The sequence below is a fragment of the Dryobates pubescens genome, chromosome 28 (assembly GCF_014839835.1).
Source record: "Dryobates pubescens isolate bDryPub1 chromosome 28, bDryPub1.pri, whole genome shotgun sequence".
Classification (NCBI taxonomy): domain Eukaryota; kingdom Metazoa; phylum Chordata; class Aves; order Piciformes; family Picidae; genus Dryobates; species Dryobates pubescens.
In genome coordinates, this window is record NC_071639.1 from 9,875,900 (window position 1) to 9,893,900 (window position 18,001).

An 18,001-nucleotide genomic window follows, 5' to 3' on the forward strand; every position below is an offset into this window, starting at 1 on the left:
TCTGCTTTAAATCTCTTTCAATGTAGCTCTGACATCCTTCTCCATTGGTGTTTTAGGCAAAAAATTACATTGGTCTTGCAATTAAAAATGACAACCTTGTGTACATTTATAATCTGGGGGGTCAAGATGTGGAGATACCCCTGGATGCCAAACCAGTCAGCACATGGCCTTCTTACTTCAGCATCATCAAAATTGAGAGGTAAAGTGATAATGTGCATTTTCCCAAATCAGTTAATAGCAAATTATGAAGCAGAAAAGGTTGTGTCAGAACTGCTAATCAGGAGTCTGCAGGAGTCTGGTTTTACTCCTGCTGAAATCAATGGGAATTTGCTTTGCTTTTGGAGGGCCAGGGTGCCACAGAAGGCAAGACAAATTTTCTCTCCCATGCCTCCAGAGTGCTAGTCTTCTAGTGAGGAAATAAAAACTCTTCCTGGAGTTAGAAGCTTGATAGTTCTTTTTTTAAGGCTAGCCATTCACATAATTCTCTTCTCCTACAATGCCCTTCTACAGGATTGGAAGACATGGCAAAATGTTTTTAACTCTGCCCAGTCTTAGCAGCACAGCTGAAGAAAAATTCATCAAAAAGGGAGAGGTTCTTGGTCCCAGCTCTCTCCTGAATTTGGAACCTGAAAATGCTGTTTTCTACGTTGGTGGAGTGCCTCCAGACTTTAAGGTCGGTCAGATAAATATTCTACATTCAAAATTAAACAGCGAAAACATTGTGCTTGGCTTCCCTTTAAACACAGAAATGGCTAATAGAGAAAATGTCCTTGTTTAGTCATTGATCATCTTAGGAGTCCCTCTGCTAGCCATGAAGAAAGCTACTGTTTTCTTGAGCATTTTATGTCACAGAGTAAAATGATCAGATTCCTGTTAGCTGTCATTCAAGTCTTCTGAAAGGTAATACTAAGAAAAAGGCTTGCTAGCTCCTAAGACATATGCACAAATTAAAGCATATTAGCCCAGCTTAACAAAGTTTGCAGGCTACCTTTTCTCCTTTTTTTTTTTTTTCAATGATAATGAGTTCTTGATGCTTACAGTTGTGTAATTATTTGAGAAGCATATGGGTCTCCTCTCCCCTAGGAATGGCCACCTCACCATACAGTCTTATTTGCCAAAAGCTTTTTGCCTGTTCTTCCCTGACACATGCTTAGCAAATCTGAGATGTACCACTTAACCATTAAAAGTCTCATACTCAATGCAATTTTAACAGGAGAAGAAAATGAGAAAAGGAAACATGATCATTTGCCAAATGTATCTGTGCTGCAGATAAGAATCTCATTTTCTCTTACAGCTACACATATTCTGCATTGCTGTATTACCATTATTATTATTACATCAGAAGCAAAAATGGAAATAATGAGAAGCCAAAGAGAAGTTATTAGCAGTGCCAAGACTCTCGAGTACAAGAGGTGTTATCATTATCACCCTTGTTCCACAGGGCAGAGTATTTTAATATTAAAAGAATGATTCACTAGCTCTGACAGCTTTATTCTTTTGTGGGTTTTCTCCTCACCAATGTGGCTATTTCAATTCCATTTGCAGTGACCTTTGTTACAAGAAGGAGTTTCTATAGCAGTGCTAACTGTACAAAACAACACCCAGCGAGGATTAGCCACTGGTATAGACTTTGAATCCAAGCCTCCTGGGTTTAAAGAGCTCTCTTATTTCTCTTTCTCATCATGGCATGAAGTTATTTTTCTGTCAGTGAAGCATGTACATATGTTAAATATGAACTACCTACTGAGAGATCAAAATACACTAAGCAAGGGCTGTAATTAGTCTAATCTTAACACTTTCCCCCTTTTCCAAGTGTTTTCCCTTTCAAAACTCCAAGAGGAGTTTTTGTTTGCAGTTGCATTACCTGGCCTATTGTTCTCACTGTGATATCATTTGTGAGCTCCATTGTAACTGACAGCACAATAGCCATAATCTAGTAAGGACTGCAAGGACTGTTCCAAGATAGCATCATCCCATTGGTTTTAAATCATGAAAAGCACAGGGGAGGGGGGGGAAATTACCCCAGGCCAACTGCTATCGTGATATCCAAATGAGGAATGTGATCTTTCTCTTTTCACTTTTCTTTGCCCTCTGCGCAGCTCCCTCCTAGTTTAAACCTGCCTGGCTTTATCGGCTGCCTGGAACTGGCCACCCTGAACGATGATGTGATCAGCCTGTACAACTTCAAGAGCATCTATAACATCGACACCACCACATCGCCACCTTGTGCCAGGTAGGGGACAGTCCCACCGGCACTTTGCTGCTCTGCTGTGTTGCTAGTGCCAGTCCTGGTGGTTCATTCCTGGTTTAGATTACAAAGGAGAAAATGCAATTGAGTGGTCCAGAAGGAACTCTGCCATTTTAAACTCCGTGTTGAACTTGGATGTAGATGGGAGTTGGACTCGATGATCCTTATGGGTCCCTTCCCATTCAAGATACTTTGATTTACTGTTCTCTCCACTAACTCTCATAACCTTTGAAAGGTAAATTGCTGTGTTAGCTGGGGCATGGTTCAGGATTCCTCCTTATCCCTACTGCTTGCCTAGAACAGGACAGCTCCTGATTCAAAGTCTGTCACTGCAAGCGATACAGACTCAGCCATTTAGCTCCAGTGGGGCAGGTGAACTTGAGTGCAGTCTCACCTCCAGCTAGTAAAGCCAGTATGGAAGTTATCTTTCTGCCATACACTCTTAAACCCACAACAGAAATTCCCCAGATAAGCCATTCACCAGCTGGGAAAGGCAACCTCTAAAGCAGAAATGACCACCAACCAGAGCAGATCATCCACAGACGGGAGCAGGCGTTTTGTTCATACAACAGGCACAACAGTTGACTCTCTCTACACAAAGAACAGGAGAGAAACTTGGCGCTCTCACTGGGAAGAAATGCAGGAGGTGCTGGGACAGGGCAAATTACTGCTTCCTACATCATTCCCACAGAGACTGCGAGTTGCTGTTCTCTCCAGGACAGTGCCTGTGGGGCCAGTTCTGAGCTCAATTAAAGGCCTTGGAGAATTCAGATGGGTTTCTGCACGAATTGGGCAAGCTTTTAATAGAAAAGCCTACAAATTAGTTTACAGGAAAAAAATTCCCAGAAAGAATCTGAAGCTCATCAGTATCATCACTGCCAGGAAGAAGCAACAGTTCAGAACAATTATTTGGAGGTTGGGGGGGAAAGTATTTCATTTGTAAAGATCTTTAAATCTCCTCAAATTAAAATGGGGCTGTGCCAAATATTACTTCCCTGCCTTTTTTTTTTTTTTTTCCTTTTTTATTATTTCTCATAGAAATAAGTTGGCTTTCACTCCAAGCCGGGCTGTGAGCTATTTCTTCGATGGCTCTGGCTATGCCGTGGCAAGAAACATTGAGAGAAGGGGAAAATTCAGCCAGGTGACTCGGTTTGACATAGAAGTTCGAACGCCAACAGACAACGGCTTGATCCTGCTGATGGTTAATGGGGTGAGTACCAGACCCTGCTGGTGCCCTTTGTCTGTGAGCACCATGAGGTCACCAGTAATTAAAGTATCATGGAAAATCCAAATGCTCCTATCCTTACATTTAATTTCTAGGAAGAGGAAATACTTTGTGCTCATCTGGTGCACATATATGGTAGGAGAGAACTAGAACTGCTGAGGCCCTGAGCTGGACTCAGTTGTTCTCATCCACAGAGATGATTAGGAGTTCAGACCAGTCATGCTCTTGTGATGACACTTTGAAAGAGGCTCCAGTTAAGCCCAGTAGCTGCACCTTTATTTAAATGTGAATGCACACTCAAAGTGACAGAGAATTTCTGTGAAGAAACTCCCATAAAGCAGCCGTTTTGTGGTAGCTGCCACTTTATGACTGTCTCAGGGTGTACTAGAGTTAAATCTGTATTTAAATTACTGAAAATCTAAAGTACACCAAATAAAAAGGCTTAATCCAAATATCACCAGCTTTTCAAAAGTTTGAGGATGACACAAAATCTGTAAGGTTTTGAGGAAAGTAGTCTCCACGTGCAAATATCCTCTGAAGACAAACATGGGATTTTTTTGTCTTTGGGAATCTCCACATCAAGCTCCCAAGTCCTATGTGGATTACAACTTGGTAAAGCCAAAGAAAACCTTTTACTATGTAGAAACACCCCACAAACATACACTTGTCTAGACACCTGTGTGTACCACTACATTTTCTCTTTTAGAAGAGAAAAAAAAGTCCCCTCTCATTAGAAGAGCCACTCTTTAGTGTTTGCCTTCAGGGTAACTTCCAGAGGAGAAGTGTGTGGAGCAACCTGTTCTGCAGCACAACGTGCTGCCTTCTGTCATATGATGGTTGGCACTAACTGCTGTTAAAGGTTTAACAAGCTCTTGGTTTTATGTTGGGGGGCAATTTTCAACCCACCACATTCAGTCATTTTTTTTCCCCAACCAAGAGTGCCCAGAGGTGTGTTGGAGCTGTATGCACTTTGTCTGTTACAGTGGAAACTGCAGTCCAGTTGGATGTTGGCTTTGGAAGGCCATGCTCTCACACAGTTTTAGAAAGGCTGTGCAAACTGGTCCAGTATTCAGTTCTGCAGAAACAGCTCATAAATACTCTGAACGTAATCCCTGTTTGATATTCAAGTTTAAGCTGTTCAAAACAAACCCAAGCAGCAGTTTATTCCAAAGCGCTGGATTAAAATCTGCTTTTGCTACTTTAAGTAATGACTTCTGAAGGTGGGCTCATTTGTGTCAGAGACAGCAGCTCTTGGCCTGCAGCAGTTTTCTGAGAATGACTGGTCCCATGTTTCCTTTAGGGAAACAACAGGATGAACACAAGGAGACAAACATTAGCATTAAAAGCACTAACTCAGCTGCACAGTCGCTGTACACTCTCCTTTCTGCTTCTTTACATTGAGTTTTGGAACAAGACTAATTCTATGGTACACATCTTCCTTTCAAGGACTCCCTAAAGATTTTCTAAAGTACAGCTCCTGTTTCTAAAATTTAGGTCACCCAGCCATGGGACAGAAGCCAAACCATGAAGCAGGAATAGTCAGAAAATCCAGAAACCAAATACACACTAAATGCATTCTAGCTATTGCTCAGCCCTCAGCAAATACATCAAGGCCGATCTAAGCTGTGAAAAGATATAATCCTGACCTACTACAGGCATCATGACAGAAGCCTCTAATGCAGATAGAGCCATTCTAGCACAAATTTAATGTTACCAGTATAACATCTTTCATTTGGGGGCATACAGTATCACTTTGACAGCAAATAGACGTGTTTGCATTAGGAATACTTTGCTGGTAAAGAATATTGATGCTGCTGTGCTACCAAATGCTATTCCCACAGGGAAACAGTTCACCAAGTCTTCGAATAAGTGCTGTTCATCAAACAAGTGTGTGTGTGTGTTACTAGGAACAGACATCTATTCTACATATATTCAAATAATGCTGAAATTGCTACAGCTTTGCAAATAAAAAAAATTCCTTCCCCCCCAGCACTTTTTTCAGGATATCAAACACCCTCATGATGGTGTGTGTGTTTGTTTGTTTGTTTTTAATTGCTGACACCCTCACAGTGCTTTCCTGACTGCTGTTTTGTTTTACACAGAGTATGTTCTTCAGTTTGGAGATGCACAACGGTTTCTTGTACCTCCAATATGACTTTGGCTTCAGCACCGGCCCTGTGCTGCTAGAGGACTCCACAAAGAAGGCTCAGATTAACGACGCAAAATTTCATGAGGTAGAGATGCTGTTACAGTCACAGCCACTTGACCAACCATCCTAGCAGCTCCAAAGCAGCAATAATTTGCTCCAACACCAATGAAAGGAGCAAAAGGATGAGGGGTCAGGTGGTGATGGAGTAGAGAATCCAGAAGGTGAAAAAGAACATGCAATCCCATCATTGCTGAGCAGTGGGAAGGGAAGGCTTTTTCTGCCTCCTGGTAAATCAGTGCTTGTGAACAGATTCTGCATATGACAAGCCAAGAACAGGACAGTTCACATGGGAGAAAAAGTGTCATTAATTCAAAATTAAATTACATCCAGGAAAACTATATCCTTCAAATAACTAAATCTCAGCTTAAAACATGTCATTATGTTAACTTCACCGGTGTAGCTGGTTTGCATTGTATTACAAGATATAATGTATTTCCCATTTCATTTGAAGGGACAATTAATTTGGTAGCAGTCTTGTATATATGCATGACATTTCAGAGACGTGGGCAGATCTAAAATAGCTACTTTCATTTGGTTTAAGACAATTTGCTTTAAGCCGGTGTAACTGTGACAGTGACAGACATAGCAAATCCCCTTCAGTGGCTTGCTTCTCCTGCAATTTGCTTGATGCAAATTCAAAGTCTGATTCCTGATCCACAGCTACAGTTCTGTTCAGCATGTTTCAGCAGAGTGTAATGAAGCCTTTTATGCTTTGACAACAAAATAAGTTTTATAAGGAGCATGCCCTGGCTTCTTGAACAAATCAAGAAAGCTCTCTCAAGTTAATAGAACTCACCCCTTTGCTGTGGTGTAGGATTTGTCATGGGGTACTTCAGTGTGGATTTATTCATAAGTGAAATATCATGGGGTTTTCAGCCATAAGAAAAAAAAATGCATCATCAAAATGAGCTCCCTACCAGTAATTGTTGGCACCCTCTCCCAACTTACAAACAACTCCTTTGATAAATTGGAAGAACTTTTCAAGTTACAAGACACAACGATGCAATCAGTTCTGTAAAATCACCGTGACAACTTACAAGGGATGACATTTCAGTATTTTCCATGCACATCTTGTTTTCTTGGGTTTTTTTTTCCCAGATTTCTATTATATATCACAATTCTAAGAAGATGATCTTGGTAGTAGACAGGCGACACATTAAAAGCGTGGACAATGAAAGAACAGCAATGCCATTCACAGACATCTACATCGGAGGAGCGCCTGCTGAGATCTTGCACTCCAGGTTGGTTTACAGCTGGGATTTACTCCTTATCTTCAAGTAATCAACATATTTGTGTGTTGTATGACCAGTGCTGAAGGGCTTACAGGAAAACACTTTTCCCAGCCTCAACATCTGATGTAAAACAACCCCTCAGACACTCTTCTAAGTGTCTCTCAGAGCTCTGAAGTATCAAGGATTAGGTTTGATCCAGCACAGATGGATTCTGCTGAAATTGATCTAGTTTTAGTAAGGGTAACAGAAACTGTTGTCCTCTTCAAAAAACTAAGGCATTTTAAAAGGACACATAGAATCACAGAATCAGTCAGGGTTGGAAGGGACCACAAGGATCATCTTAGTTCCAACCCCCCTGCCATGGACAGGGACACCTCAATACATGAATGTATTGAACAGCTATTCCTCCTTGCTCTGCAGAAAAGGTGATCTTTGTAAAATAGCAACTCACTACATGAAGGATCAAAACCCTCTACCAAGTGTGTTTTCAGCTCTAAAGACTATAAATTTTCTACTACTCATTTCAGTTCTGATCCATCTCAGGTTCCTTCTAGACACAAATCTTCTGGCTCTGTGTAGGCGTGGGAAGAAAAGACAAAGTCTCATTTTCCCACCATGCTATTTGGCAGAAGCCAAGTTTTATCTCAGTAGATTCTATAACTCTCATTTCCTGCAGAGGGAATCTGCCAGACCAGGGTCACTCTCTAGGAGAGCAGACTGGCTGCTTGGAGAAGGTTATGCTCTTCTGACAGGCAACAGTCATTGCTGGAGTCAGACAACAAGGCCAAGCATTTTCAGAAGGGGTCCAGCTGCTGTTTCAAGTGTCACAAGTGCTAACAGAAACACCATCTCCATTAAAATACACTCTGTGTAAAGACAGTGAATGTTCAACAATGGTTTCTAGGAATTAATGGTAAATCTCCTGAAACTTTCTTTTGTTGTCAGGAGAGCCTGCTGAATTTGATAAATAACGTCTGAGATATAAAATAGCTACAGATTAAGCTTTTAAGATAGGGACAGTCTTCATGTAAAGGAAAAATGGTGCCTTTCAATCCCATGTAATTATCTGAGCATGCAAACAATACAGTGGGCAAGGGAGAAACGGAGTATATCATTTATCTGGCCTTTCAAATAGCTCTTTACAAGGGTCTGCCATAGGGGGCTATTAGGAAAAGTAGTGGTGTGGAGAGGGGAAAGGCATTAGAAAGCAGCTGGGAACGGGAAAAAGGACATGGTAGTAACTCTTCCATTTACTCAGGATAAAAAGCCTACACCACAAGCCCAAAGGATGTCTCTTAGGGCTGGTATTAGAGACATTAATGATCTAGAAACAAAGCATAAATGACAGTGAAAATTGCTTTGGTTAATCAAGCCTGGAGAACACTGAAAAGCCCAGAAGGACCTAGATATCTAGGCAATTGAGCAGCTCAATGGCAGACAAGACTTGTTCACAAATGTAGGGTACAAGATGAGTCACACCAGCTATGCCTACAGTTTTCTGAGTGAATTGTGGCTATTCTGCAAACCACCTGGATGGTACTGCCAAAGCAGGAAAACCAGGATCTCAATTAACAAGTTGTATCAGAAAAAAAAATCCATAAGCATTGTAAAAATATGATCAACTATAATATAGAAGAAAATGTATGTTGAAAGAACAAAGCCTGTTTGTAAGTAGCCAGGGCAAAACTCTGGCTTTCATATTCACCCCTTCAGTGTATTCAGTCCCTAGTTATCTCCTGGACTGGTACCCAGTAGATCCCATGTCATTTCCTTGCCCTGTCACAGACTCTCTCTGATTTAAAGCACACAACTTCTTCTTCATGCACCTTGAGTATTGTGGGGTTAAATTCAGCTATATTTGCCCTGTGCCATAATGCTGTGATATCTTGGTGAGGGGTGTAGCTGGAAAACTTAGACCAGAGAGCAGGAGCAGCTGGGATAGCTCAAATCTGTCATAAAAAGGATCCTGGAAGCCCACCTATGTAAACACCCTCATGAGTAAGCAGAATTTGCTGTTACTATTGTTTGTTAATAAATACAGACCCATTTATCCATTTGCTTCCAAAGGCAGGAATGGAGCTTGCTCATGAAAGGTAGACAGGAAAGGTAAACCAGAACTTTTCTAAAACCATTTTAAAAATGAGATACAAATCCATTGATTTTCACTGTGGGTAGGAATAGAATAGAATAGAATAGAATAGAATAGAATAGAATAGAATAGAATAGAATAGAATTAACCAGGTTGGAAAAGACCTTTGAGAAATACATTTTTTAAATAGCAGCTTTCATTTTTGCAGCTATTTCCAGCATTTTAAAGTCATGGCTCTATATGGATCTCCTCTCTGAATTCATATATTTCTCCTCATAACATTTAGTATAACTGGTGCATCTTCACTTCTCAAAGCACATAATGTGGTTAATTAGCTGATTTACATAAAGAAGCAGGAATTGGGCACTAGTGAGGCAAACGTTTGAGGCTCTTCCAAGTTTTTTAATTCACCTTGGTGATAAAAGTCTGTTCAAATGGCAAGGGCTACCTAATAACAGCTTGTTGGCATTGTTCTCCAACAGCATTAGCTCACATCTGGCAGGAAGTATTGGCTTTAAAGGCTGCATGAAGGGTTTCCAATTCCAGAAGAAGGATTTCAACTTGTTAGAAGAACCAGGAACCCTGGGAATCAGCTATGGGTGCCCAGAGGACTCACTGGTAAGCATACAATGGAAAGACTGACTTCAACCAAGGGAATTACAATGCAGTCACTGACTGAAGGGGGTTGTGTGTGTGTTTGTGTGAAGTCTGCTGACATAGTACCCAATTTTCACCCTGAATTACAGCACAAGGTGCTTCACTTGATATTCTTCTCATATGTGAGATTACATTGTGAAAACTGGATCTGAAATAAATGCTGTGCTGCATTCTGAAAGGAAATATTCCAATATAATTTGTTTTTTCTTAAAGAAACAAGGAGAATTGTCCTCTCATGCATCCTAATGTTGATGTCTGAATTGAAAAAGAGATCAAGATATTCACCCTTCAAATGAGTTCTCCCTTTATGTCAGGCCAGCTCATCCTCTGTGACACACAAACCAACTGCAGCAGCATGAACACTAAGAAAACTGCCATTTCATTTCTGATCCCTTCCATCATTCATCACTTGTCCATAACAATGCAAGGCCAGTAACCTATGGCCACGTCTATCCAAAACTGTGAAGAGGAAGGAGCCCACCACTTGTATAACTCATCCCCCAACCTCACCCTTTGTCAACAAGGAAGCTAGCTGCAATGTGTCCTGCCTTGGACTCACTTTTACTCCTAAAACTCAGAGAATTGCAAACCACCACATGCAACAACCCCCTGCCCTGCCCTAATGCAGCACACAGACTAATATATCCTGTGTTGGGATGGTGACCCTAGGCCACAAAGCTCAGACAGCGAATTGAGCCCCCTCTGATTCTGGTCTTCACCATCACTAACATCTGGAGACTTAGGCTGAGGCCAGGAATCTCAGGAAACTGAGAACAGTTGGCTTACACTGTCTAAAATGGCCATGATTTGTTGAGATGTTCAGAGCATGTGAGAGAAAGCCTATATAAATTATGTTATGACATGCATAAAACATTGAAGGTTTTATAGAACTGAATTGGGGGGGGAGGGGGCAGGGAAGGAATAGCCTTGTTCTTTTTATGATTGGGATGTTTTTCACAGTTTTCCTGTCATTTTTGTTTTATTTATCACACAGATGTCCCGCAAAGCATATTTCAATGGAGAGAGCTTCATTGCATCGAGCCAAAAAGTGTCCCTCTTTAGTGAATTTGAAGGAGGCTTTAATTTCCAGACATTGCAGCCCAATGGGCTGCTCTTTTACTATTCTGAAGGAGTGAGTATCTATTTCTTTACAGTTTGTTTTATTCTATCCTTATATTGTTTCCCAGGAGGATCACAGGAGAATAATGCAATTTCTCACTTCACGGTTTCATAATAGAGGAAGCAATCTGCACTGTAGAAGCATTCATTGATGACCTCATTTCCACAGTTTGCATTTGATCTACAGATGAAAACCAGCAATGCTCAGAGATTATTTTGATGCTGAGAAGAGGATTTGATCATATGCCTAAAATTAACATGCATCCATTTGCACTCAATAAAGTCCTCAGGGCAGAAAAGCACAGTGGATCTTGCTGTCCTCGGCAGCACTGCAATCCCTCTTTGTACCTCTGGGTGCTACTAAAGTACAAATAATATCAAGGGCCTTACACACAGAGACAATCCCCTAGAAGCAAAGACAGTTTGAATTAGTGGGATGGTATTTTGAGCATGGAGTTGATGCAAATCACTCAGAAAGCTGTCTGTATTCCCAAATGGTTCTTAGACCTCCATGTGTGATGGGGGAAAGCTACACCTGCTTAGGAGGGTGGAACAATAGAATGGTCTGGGTTGAAAAGGATGTCCAAATGTCATCCAGTCCAACCCCCTCTGCAGTAAGCAGGGGCATCCTCCACTAGATCAGGTTGCCCAGAGCCCTGTAGAGCCTCACCTTGAATATCTCCAGGGATGTGCCTCAACTACCTCTCTGGGGAACTCACTCCAGTGTTCCACGACCCCCATGGTAAAGAATCTGTTCCTAACATCCAATATGGAATCATAGTTTGATGTTTGTGTCTGTATTTCAGTCAGATGTATTATCCATCTCTATGGACAGAGGTGCTGTGGTTTTAAATGCAAGTGGAACCAAAATTCAATCACCAGACCGAAACTACAATGATGGAAGAACTCACTTCATCATTACTTCTGTCAATCCAGAAAGGTAAAGCTCTCCAGCATTTTTTATTCCCTGCCTTCAGAATAGAAATATTTCTTGTAATAAAAGCACATTCTAATGTTCACTGTCAAAGTCATGTTTAAGTGGAGGGTTTGAAGTGATATTTCTAACAGATAAACTCAGTGTACAAAAACACAAAGCAAAAAGTCTGAGCACAAGATGCTGGGAATTCTTAGTAAAACTAAAACAATAGGTGTTTTTTAAAGCCTAGTCCCTTGTTGTCCAAAGGTATGAAAACAGATTAATATCATGTAAGACTACCATGAGATTTATTTTGCACCAGATTGATTGTTCTGATTTGTTCAAGCAGTCCCAAACTGACCGCGAAGTAATTGAGGCATCCTCACAAAAAGCGTTAATTTGGGAACAGTGGAAGGTGTTCAAAACACTCTTAGCACTGACAGGCACAAATATAAGGCTAACTACAGCTATAGGAAAAAGTCTCTATGTGTTTCTTTCAAACTTGAAGGCATGGATTTAATGGCATGTTTTACTGTCCTTTGCCATGTTTAAAATTTCCTTAGAAGGTCAAATAATCAAAGCATCTCTCTTTAAGCATCTTGCCTGTGTAGACACAACCAGGTCATTCTCAGTTTTACAATAGAAATGGAGCTTTGTACCCATGACTTCTGGCATCCAAGAAGCATAGTTTGAAAAGCTGAAGGTATGAAGCTGTGCCTTGGAATAGCCTTGGGGACTGTGGTGTTTCTTTAAGTGTGCTGAATTCTGAACTTGCCAAACAAAATCAGTCTCTGATGCCTCAGTTACATTCAGTTTCTTGTTAAAGCAATAGAATCCTTCCTGATGTCTGCTGCAATTAGTGAGTCAGAAAATGGTCTTAGGTAAGAGCTCAAACATCAGTGTACTCTGATGAAAGAGAAGGAAAAGGGATAAGGGCATACAGAAGAATCACTATGTGCTTAGACCTTATTTTACCTCTAGCCATTTATTAGCAATCCTTTACTTTATGTCTTCACTGTGCAGATTATATTTTTTTGGACTTCACAATTAACTCCAGGATATTATGACATCCATGGTCCTGTGGACTCATCTTTGCCAATAGGTTATTGCACTGCTGCTTGTTGCACAGCTAGAAGCCAGAAGGTCTTCTCATGACTTTGAGCATTGCCATTCTGTGATGTAGACACTGACTGGAGCATTCTGTCATATGTTGTCTAACCACTGGTGTTGATGCTTCTGAAACTAGCCTACAAAATGGATGCTTTGCCTTTGCAGGTATGAGCTGACTGTTGATGACAAAAAACAAAGCAAGAAGAATCCAGCAAAGGACAGAGCAGGGAAAAGCCCAGACAGCATCAAGAAGTTTTATTTTGGTGGCTCTCCATTCGGAACACAGCAAGCCAATTTCACTGGCTGCATAAGCAACGCTTACTTCACTAGGTGCGTAGCATCCTCCCAAACACATTACCAGGCAGTTGCTGCCTGACAGCTTGCCTGACAGCTCAAGAGAACTGATTTATTGTCACAATAAAAAATCCCTGTCTCATTTTGTGAGGCTACACAGTATGTGTAAGTTTCTTACCTCGTTTGCCATGGAATCTGTTGGCACAAACCTACTAGATGAAGATATTGTTAAAGTGGGAATCACTTAATGCAAATCAGCTTTCAGTCCTGCACCTGCTAATGCTCCTGGTGCAATGTCTGATTTGCATAGCTGTAATTTACATTCACATTATGGGGCTTTCAGCTCTGCCTTTCAAACAAAATGATACCAAGACATCTCAGAGAAGCTGGGGAAGTCAGAAGTTTGGTCATCTGAGGGTGGTCAGAATTTGTTGATCCTGATCACTGTATTAAATGTTCTTGTATAGAAGATTTTAAAGTGAATTTGATGCTGCAGATTGATTCTGTTTATGCAAACACAGATACATCAGGCAGAAGTATAGGCTGCCTGCATTACACATTGACTGATAATCTGTACTGCTATCCGTGATCCAAGAATGAAAAAATGCCCATCCAAACATCATCCAAACTATAAATAGCAAATTCTATTGCTTTCATGAAAACAGTAACAACACTTGGGGGGGGAAAAAGCTGTTCTTTTCATCCTCTCTTTGAAACACAGATTGGATCGAGAAGTTGAAGTGGAAGATTTCCAGCAGTACCCTGAGAAAGTTCAGGCTTCTTTGTATGGATGTCCTGTTGAAACTCCTCCAGTTGCTCTTCTCCATAAGAAAGGAAAAAACTCTTCAAAAGCCAAAGGAAATCGTAATAAAAAGGTTTGCTACAAATTGCCCTAGTACTACCCTGGAGTTTTCTAAAGGTGATGCATACTGGGCCATGACTGGGAATTCTCCACATCATGGATACAGAATGTATCACATGAAGACTATTTCAGATACACAAAGGATGGGATAATGTTACTTCACATGTCCCATCACTGCAAACAAATGCCCTGACACAATCTAACTGGCCTACACTTGCTTCAATCTTTTGTGCTAGAACTGTAAAACAAAATTTATGACCTCTTCAAAAGACTGCTGCAGAAATGAGCCTCAATTCCTTCTGTATCCAGAAGGCAATAAACTTGCTTTTATTCTCAGCCAACTTCTGTGTGGCTCCTTCTGCTGGGTACAATTAGCAGCTGAGGGAACTGGGGTTGTTTATTCGGGAGAAAGGAGGCTCAGGGGAGACCTTTTCCTCTCTACAGCTCCCTGAAAGGAGGTCACAGGCAAAAAGCAACAGGATGAGAGAAAACAGCCTCAGGTTGTTCCAGGGGAGGTTTAGATTATTTCATTATGTCCAATCTTAGTTAAAATTTCTGATTAATGGCTCTCTTCCTCTGAAGGTCGGAAGAGATAAAGACAAGATTTCACAGCCTTCAAGTGGCCTCAAAAAGCTCTATCAAGAAGTGAATATGCAAAGAGACTCTCAGTGCCACCTGCCCATGAATCCCAAGGCAACTGAGCACGCGTATCAGTTCGGAGGAACAGCGAACAGCCGGCAAGAATTTGATCACATACCAAAGGATTTCAGTCAAAGGTAAAGGGACCTTAGAAACAAAGATTAAATATACTAGGAAGAAGAAAGATATATTTCAAATGTTAAAAGGTCAACATTTGGGCTGTTATTGTGGCTTTTTCCTTTATATCTTATGCCATGTTTTGTATAGAGCTTGTTAGGATATATTAAAAGGTGTTTCAGTTGAGTAAGAGTAATAAACAGAATGTGTTTCCAGTTACATCCCTCTTGTGGAGTCTTCATCTGGATTATGTATCAACAAAGTTGCATGAAGACTTTGAAGATGTTAGCTCCATACACAAGAAGCAACAGCATTAGAGCAGAGATGGAAAAGAATACAGCACTTCAGCAAGAAATGAAGCAGTTACATGCTCAGTGGACTTTGCCAGCTGTGTAACGGTTCGGAATCCACACAGTGCCATAGGACATAAAGCTATGAAAACCATGTCCAATTCAATCCATAAGGGAACCTCAAGTAATTAATAACGAGTCCAGATATTGTGGACATTTAATTCTCAGGCTTCCATACAATGTGCTATATGGTATGTTATGACCAATGAAGGATTTCAGTTTAATACTCTCCAAGAAACAACTATAAATTCAACAACACTGCACTTCCTGGAAGCACACCAGACCATTAACTCAGAAGAGTGTTGTTTCCTGACTTCAATAAAAAAAATGGGAAAAAAAATTAAAGGCATTACATTCATTTTAATTCAACAGTGTTTTACTTAGAGCAGTCCTGATGGTGCCCATCTGAAGGAAAACCCAAGCTCTAAAATGTCTCTACAAGACATATTTGTTTTACAACTGTTATTACAGCTTCGTCATTGTAATGTGCATTGTAAACAAGCAAAACAAAACAAAACAAAACAAAACCCACCACCACAATTATTTGTGATGGTCTAAAACAACCAATATTGGCAAGGAAACAGCAGTTGTTTTAAGATAAAGGATTCCATGTGTTGGGACTGTAGACAGGCATGCATTGGGGAATGTATAGATCCTTCAGGCAGTAAGAATGGAAGCTGGGTTAGTCGCATGACTTAACAGCAGTAATCAGTTCTGGCACTGTCCTACACCACTACAGCTTTGCCATTTTTAAGACCTAAAGTACTAAGACCAATTATCAAGAAATCCTCCCTGTTGGCAGTGTCAAACCAAGCCGGCATAACATGTCACGGTTGTCTTGGACATCACACAGAAGGAAGCAGCTTAGAAGTGAGTCTGGAGCAACACTAAAGATTTGTGAAATGTCATGCCATCACTGTTGAAAAGTCCCTTAATGATGCTGTTCCACAGGAATGGAAATGCAGTGCCTGCAGTGTCAGTTGTTGGTGGCCTGTATTGATTTTATTCACTCCAGGGATTTTAACTTTTCACAACGAATTCACTGCAATGCAGCTTCTTCCCCAACTTTGACCTCTATTCCAAAACCCAATAAGGAATGTTTCCATAAAGGAGATGTATATTCCTTTGGACAAGAGGAAAAATTCAGTCTTCCTCTGCCTGCAGCTTGGTTAAGTCAATTAAATCTGCTCTGATGTTAACAGTGTGTCTTTCTGTGGCAGAGCTCAGTTCTCTATCAACCTGAAAACTCAATCATCTCACGGAATGATTTTCTACGTCTCGGATGAAAAAGAGACCAACTTCATGGCCCTTTTTGTGGCTCATGGCCGACTCATTTTTATGTTTAATGCTGGGCATCAGAAGATAAGGATCAAGAGCCAAGAGAAATACAACGATGGCCTTTGGCACAACGTAAGTAGAATCCTAATGATGGCAGGTGGCTGTCAAGGCTGCTGTCAAGACACTGCTAATGGCCAGCTCAGGGAGCTTTCATTCATGTGTTCATAACCACACCTTCTGCCAATGTTTTTAAATCTTCCATGCAGCATTTTATCAAGTTATTAACTAGGGACAGGAAAGTAGGTCATTTACAACAATCCAGCAATTCCCAACACTAACAGCTAACAGAAACAAGCAGAAGAGTGAGGCATTAAGAGTTAAGGCAGATAGGAAAAGAAGGAATAGGATAATTTTGTTCAGCAAATTCCTTTGAAGTGCCTAAGCAAGGAGCACAGATGTCTTAGGCTCCCTCTGTAGTCTCTGAAAATAAAAAGACAATTTTAGGGGTCAGGATGAATTTCTCTCCTCTTTCCTCACTGACTACAGAGGGGAAATGTGGTCACTAAATTCCTAACACGGGCACTTAAGTGTTTAAAACAGGCTGGATAAATCCAGACCATGAAACCGGTGAAGACTGTGAAAATGCTAACAGTGATGTCACAGTGATGACAATACATGACAGGCAGGTGTCAGCAGACACCTCTGAATACCACCTCTGTCTTGTACACTACAAATGTAAGAAGGTCAGCAGTTCTACTCTCTGTCCTTTACATGAGTGTGAAAAGAGAGGGCTGTCCAGCCCAGAATTCTGGCAGTTAATAAAACAGGCTCGTAGGGTATCACTCACACACCTTGCTTATCAAACTTCTATCTTATTCAACTGTACAGGACTGTTCTCTCCACAGACATAAGCAACACTCTGCATTTTTTTCCTCCCTTTCTAGGTGATATTTATTCGAGGCAAAAATATTGGCCGCTTGATAATTGATGGTCTCCGAGTACTGGAAGAGCCTTTCAGTGGTAATGCTAACACCTGGCAGGTCACTGAACCACTCTATATTGGAGGTGTAGCTCCTGGAAAAGCTGTTAAAAATATCCAGGTAAATCAGATATCCATAATATCACCCCCATTCCTTTATGCACAGCTAATGCAAAAGCTGACTGTAGGGATAAGTCCAGCTCAAAGCATATTATGAGCTGGATCCTCAGCATGTTGAGGAGCACACAGCTCAGATCAAGTGGATAGCACAGCTCCCACAGGGCTGGACTGGCAGTAGGTGGGCCAGATTGCCATGGACTTGAAGCAGCAGTGAGAAATTCAGTGGTCCTCGAGGAACAGAGAAATCTTAGTGACATACAAGCTTAGATGAGACAGGCATAGTTCAGTGAGAACAGTTTCATGCAAAGGTCTGAGGTACCGATCAGTTTGGGAGAGATTTTGGAGTTGTCTTAGTATCTGTTTTAAGACGGTACCTAGAAGTCAGAAGCTCTCTGTCTTTGCAATGAATTCTATGGAAAGGAGTCTTAAAGCAAAAATGAACACAACCAAGTCTCCTTCAAGGTCATCTTTAGTATTATGTGCCTAACAAGTGTTACATGCTCAGAAAAAGTAGACCCCCCCTCTTGCCTTGAGGATATGAGGTACATGCAACACTG

General features: G+C 41.0%; 1 protein-coding gene across 1 annotated transcript in view; it reads left to right on the forward strand.

Annotated features, from left to right (window-relative positions):
- The window catches only part of LAMA4 (laminin subunit alpha 4), an 85,436-nt gene that overhangs the window by 60,040 nt on the left and 7,395 nt on the right, over window positions 1–18,001 (forward strand). Inside the window, exons 20-33 of the mRNA XM_054174016.1 lie at window positions 57–199; window positions 511–673; window positions 2,100–2,233; window positions 3,287–3,458; window positions 5,576–5,707; window positions 6,781–6,923; window positions 9,486–9,621; window positions 10,655–10,792; window positions 11,586–11,719; window positions 12,971–13,135; window positions 13,821–13,974; window positions 14,544–14,737; window positions 16,288–16,477; window positions 17,290–17,445. Coding sequence (XP_054029991.1) covers window positions 57–199; window positions 511–673; window positions 2,100–2,233; window positions 3,287–3,458; window positions 5,576–5,707; window positions 6,781–6,923; window positions 9,486–9,621; window positions 10,655–10,792; window positions 11,586–11,719; window positions 12,971–13,135; window positions 13,821–13,974; window positions 14,544–14,737; window positions 16,288–16,477; window positions 17,290–17,445 — 2,154 coding nt within the window. The remainder of the gene's footprint in view (window positions 1–56; window positions 200–510; window positions 674–2,099; window positions 2,234–3,286; window positions 3,459–5,575; window positions 5,708–6,780; window positions 6,924–9,485; window positions 9,622–10,654; window positions 10,793–11,585; window positions 11,720–12,970; window positions 13,136–13,820; window positions 13,975–14,543; window positions 14,738–16,287; window positions 16,478–17,289; window positions 17,446–18,001) is intronic.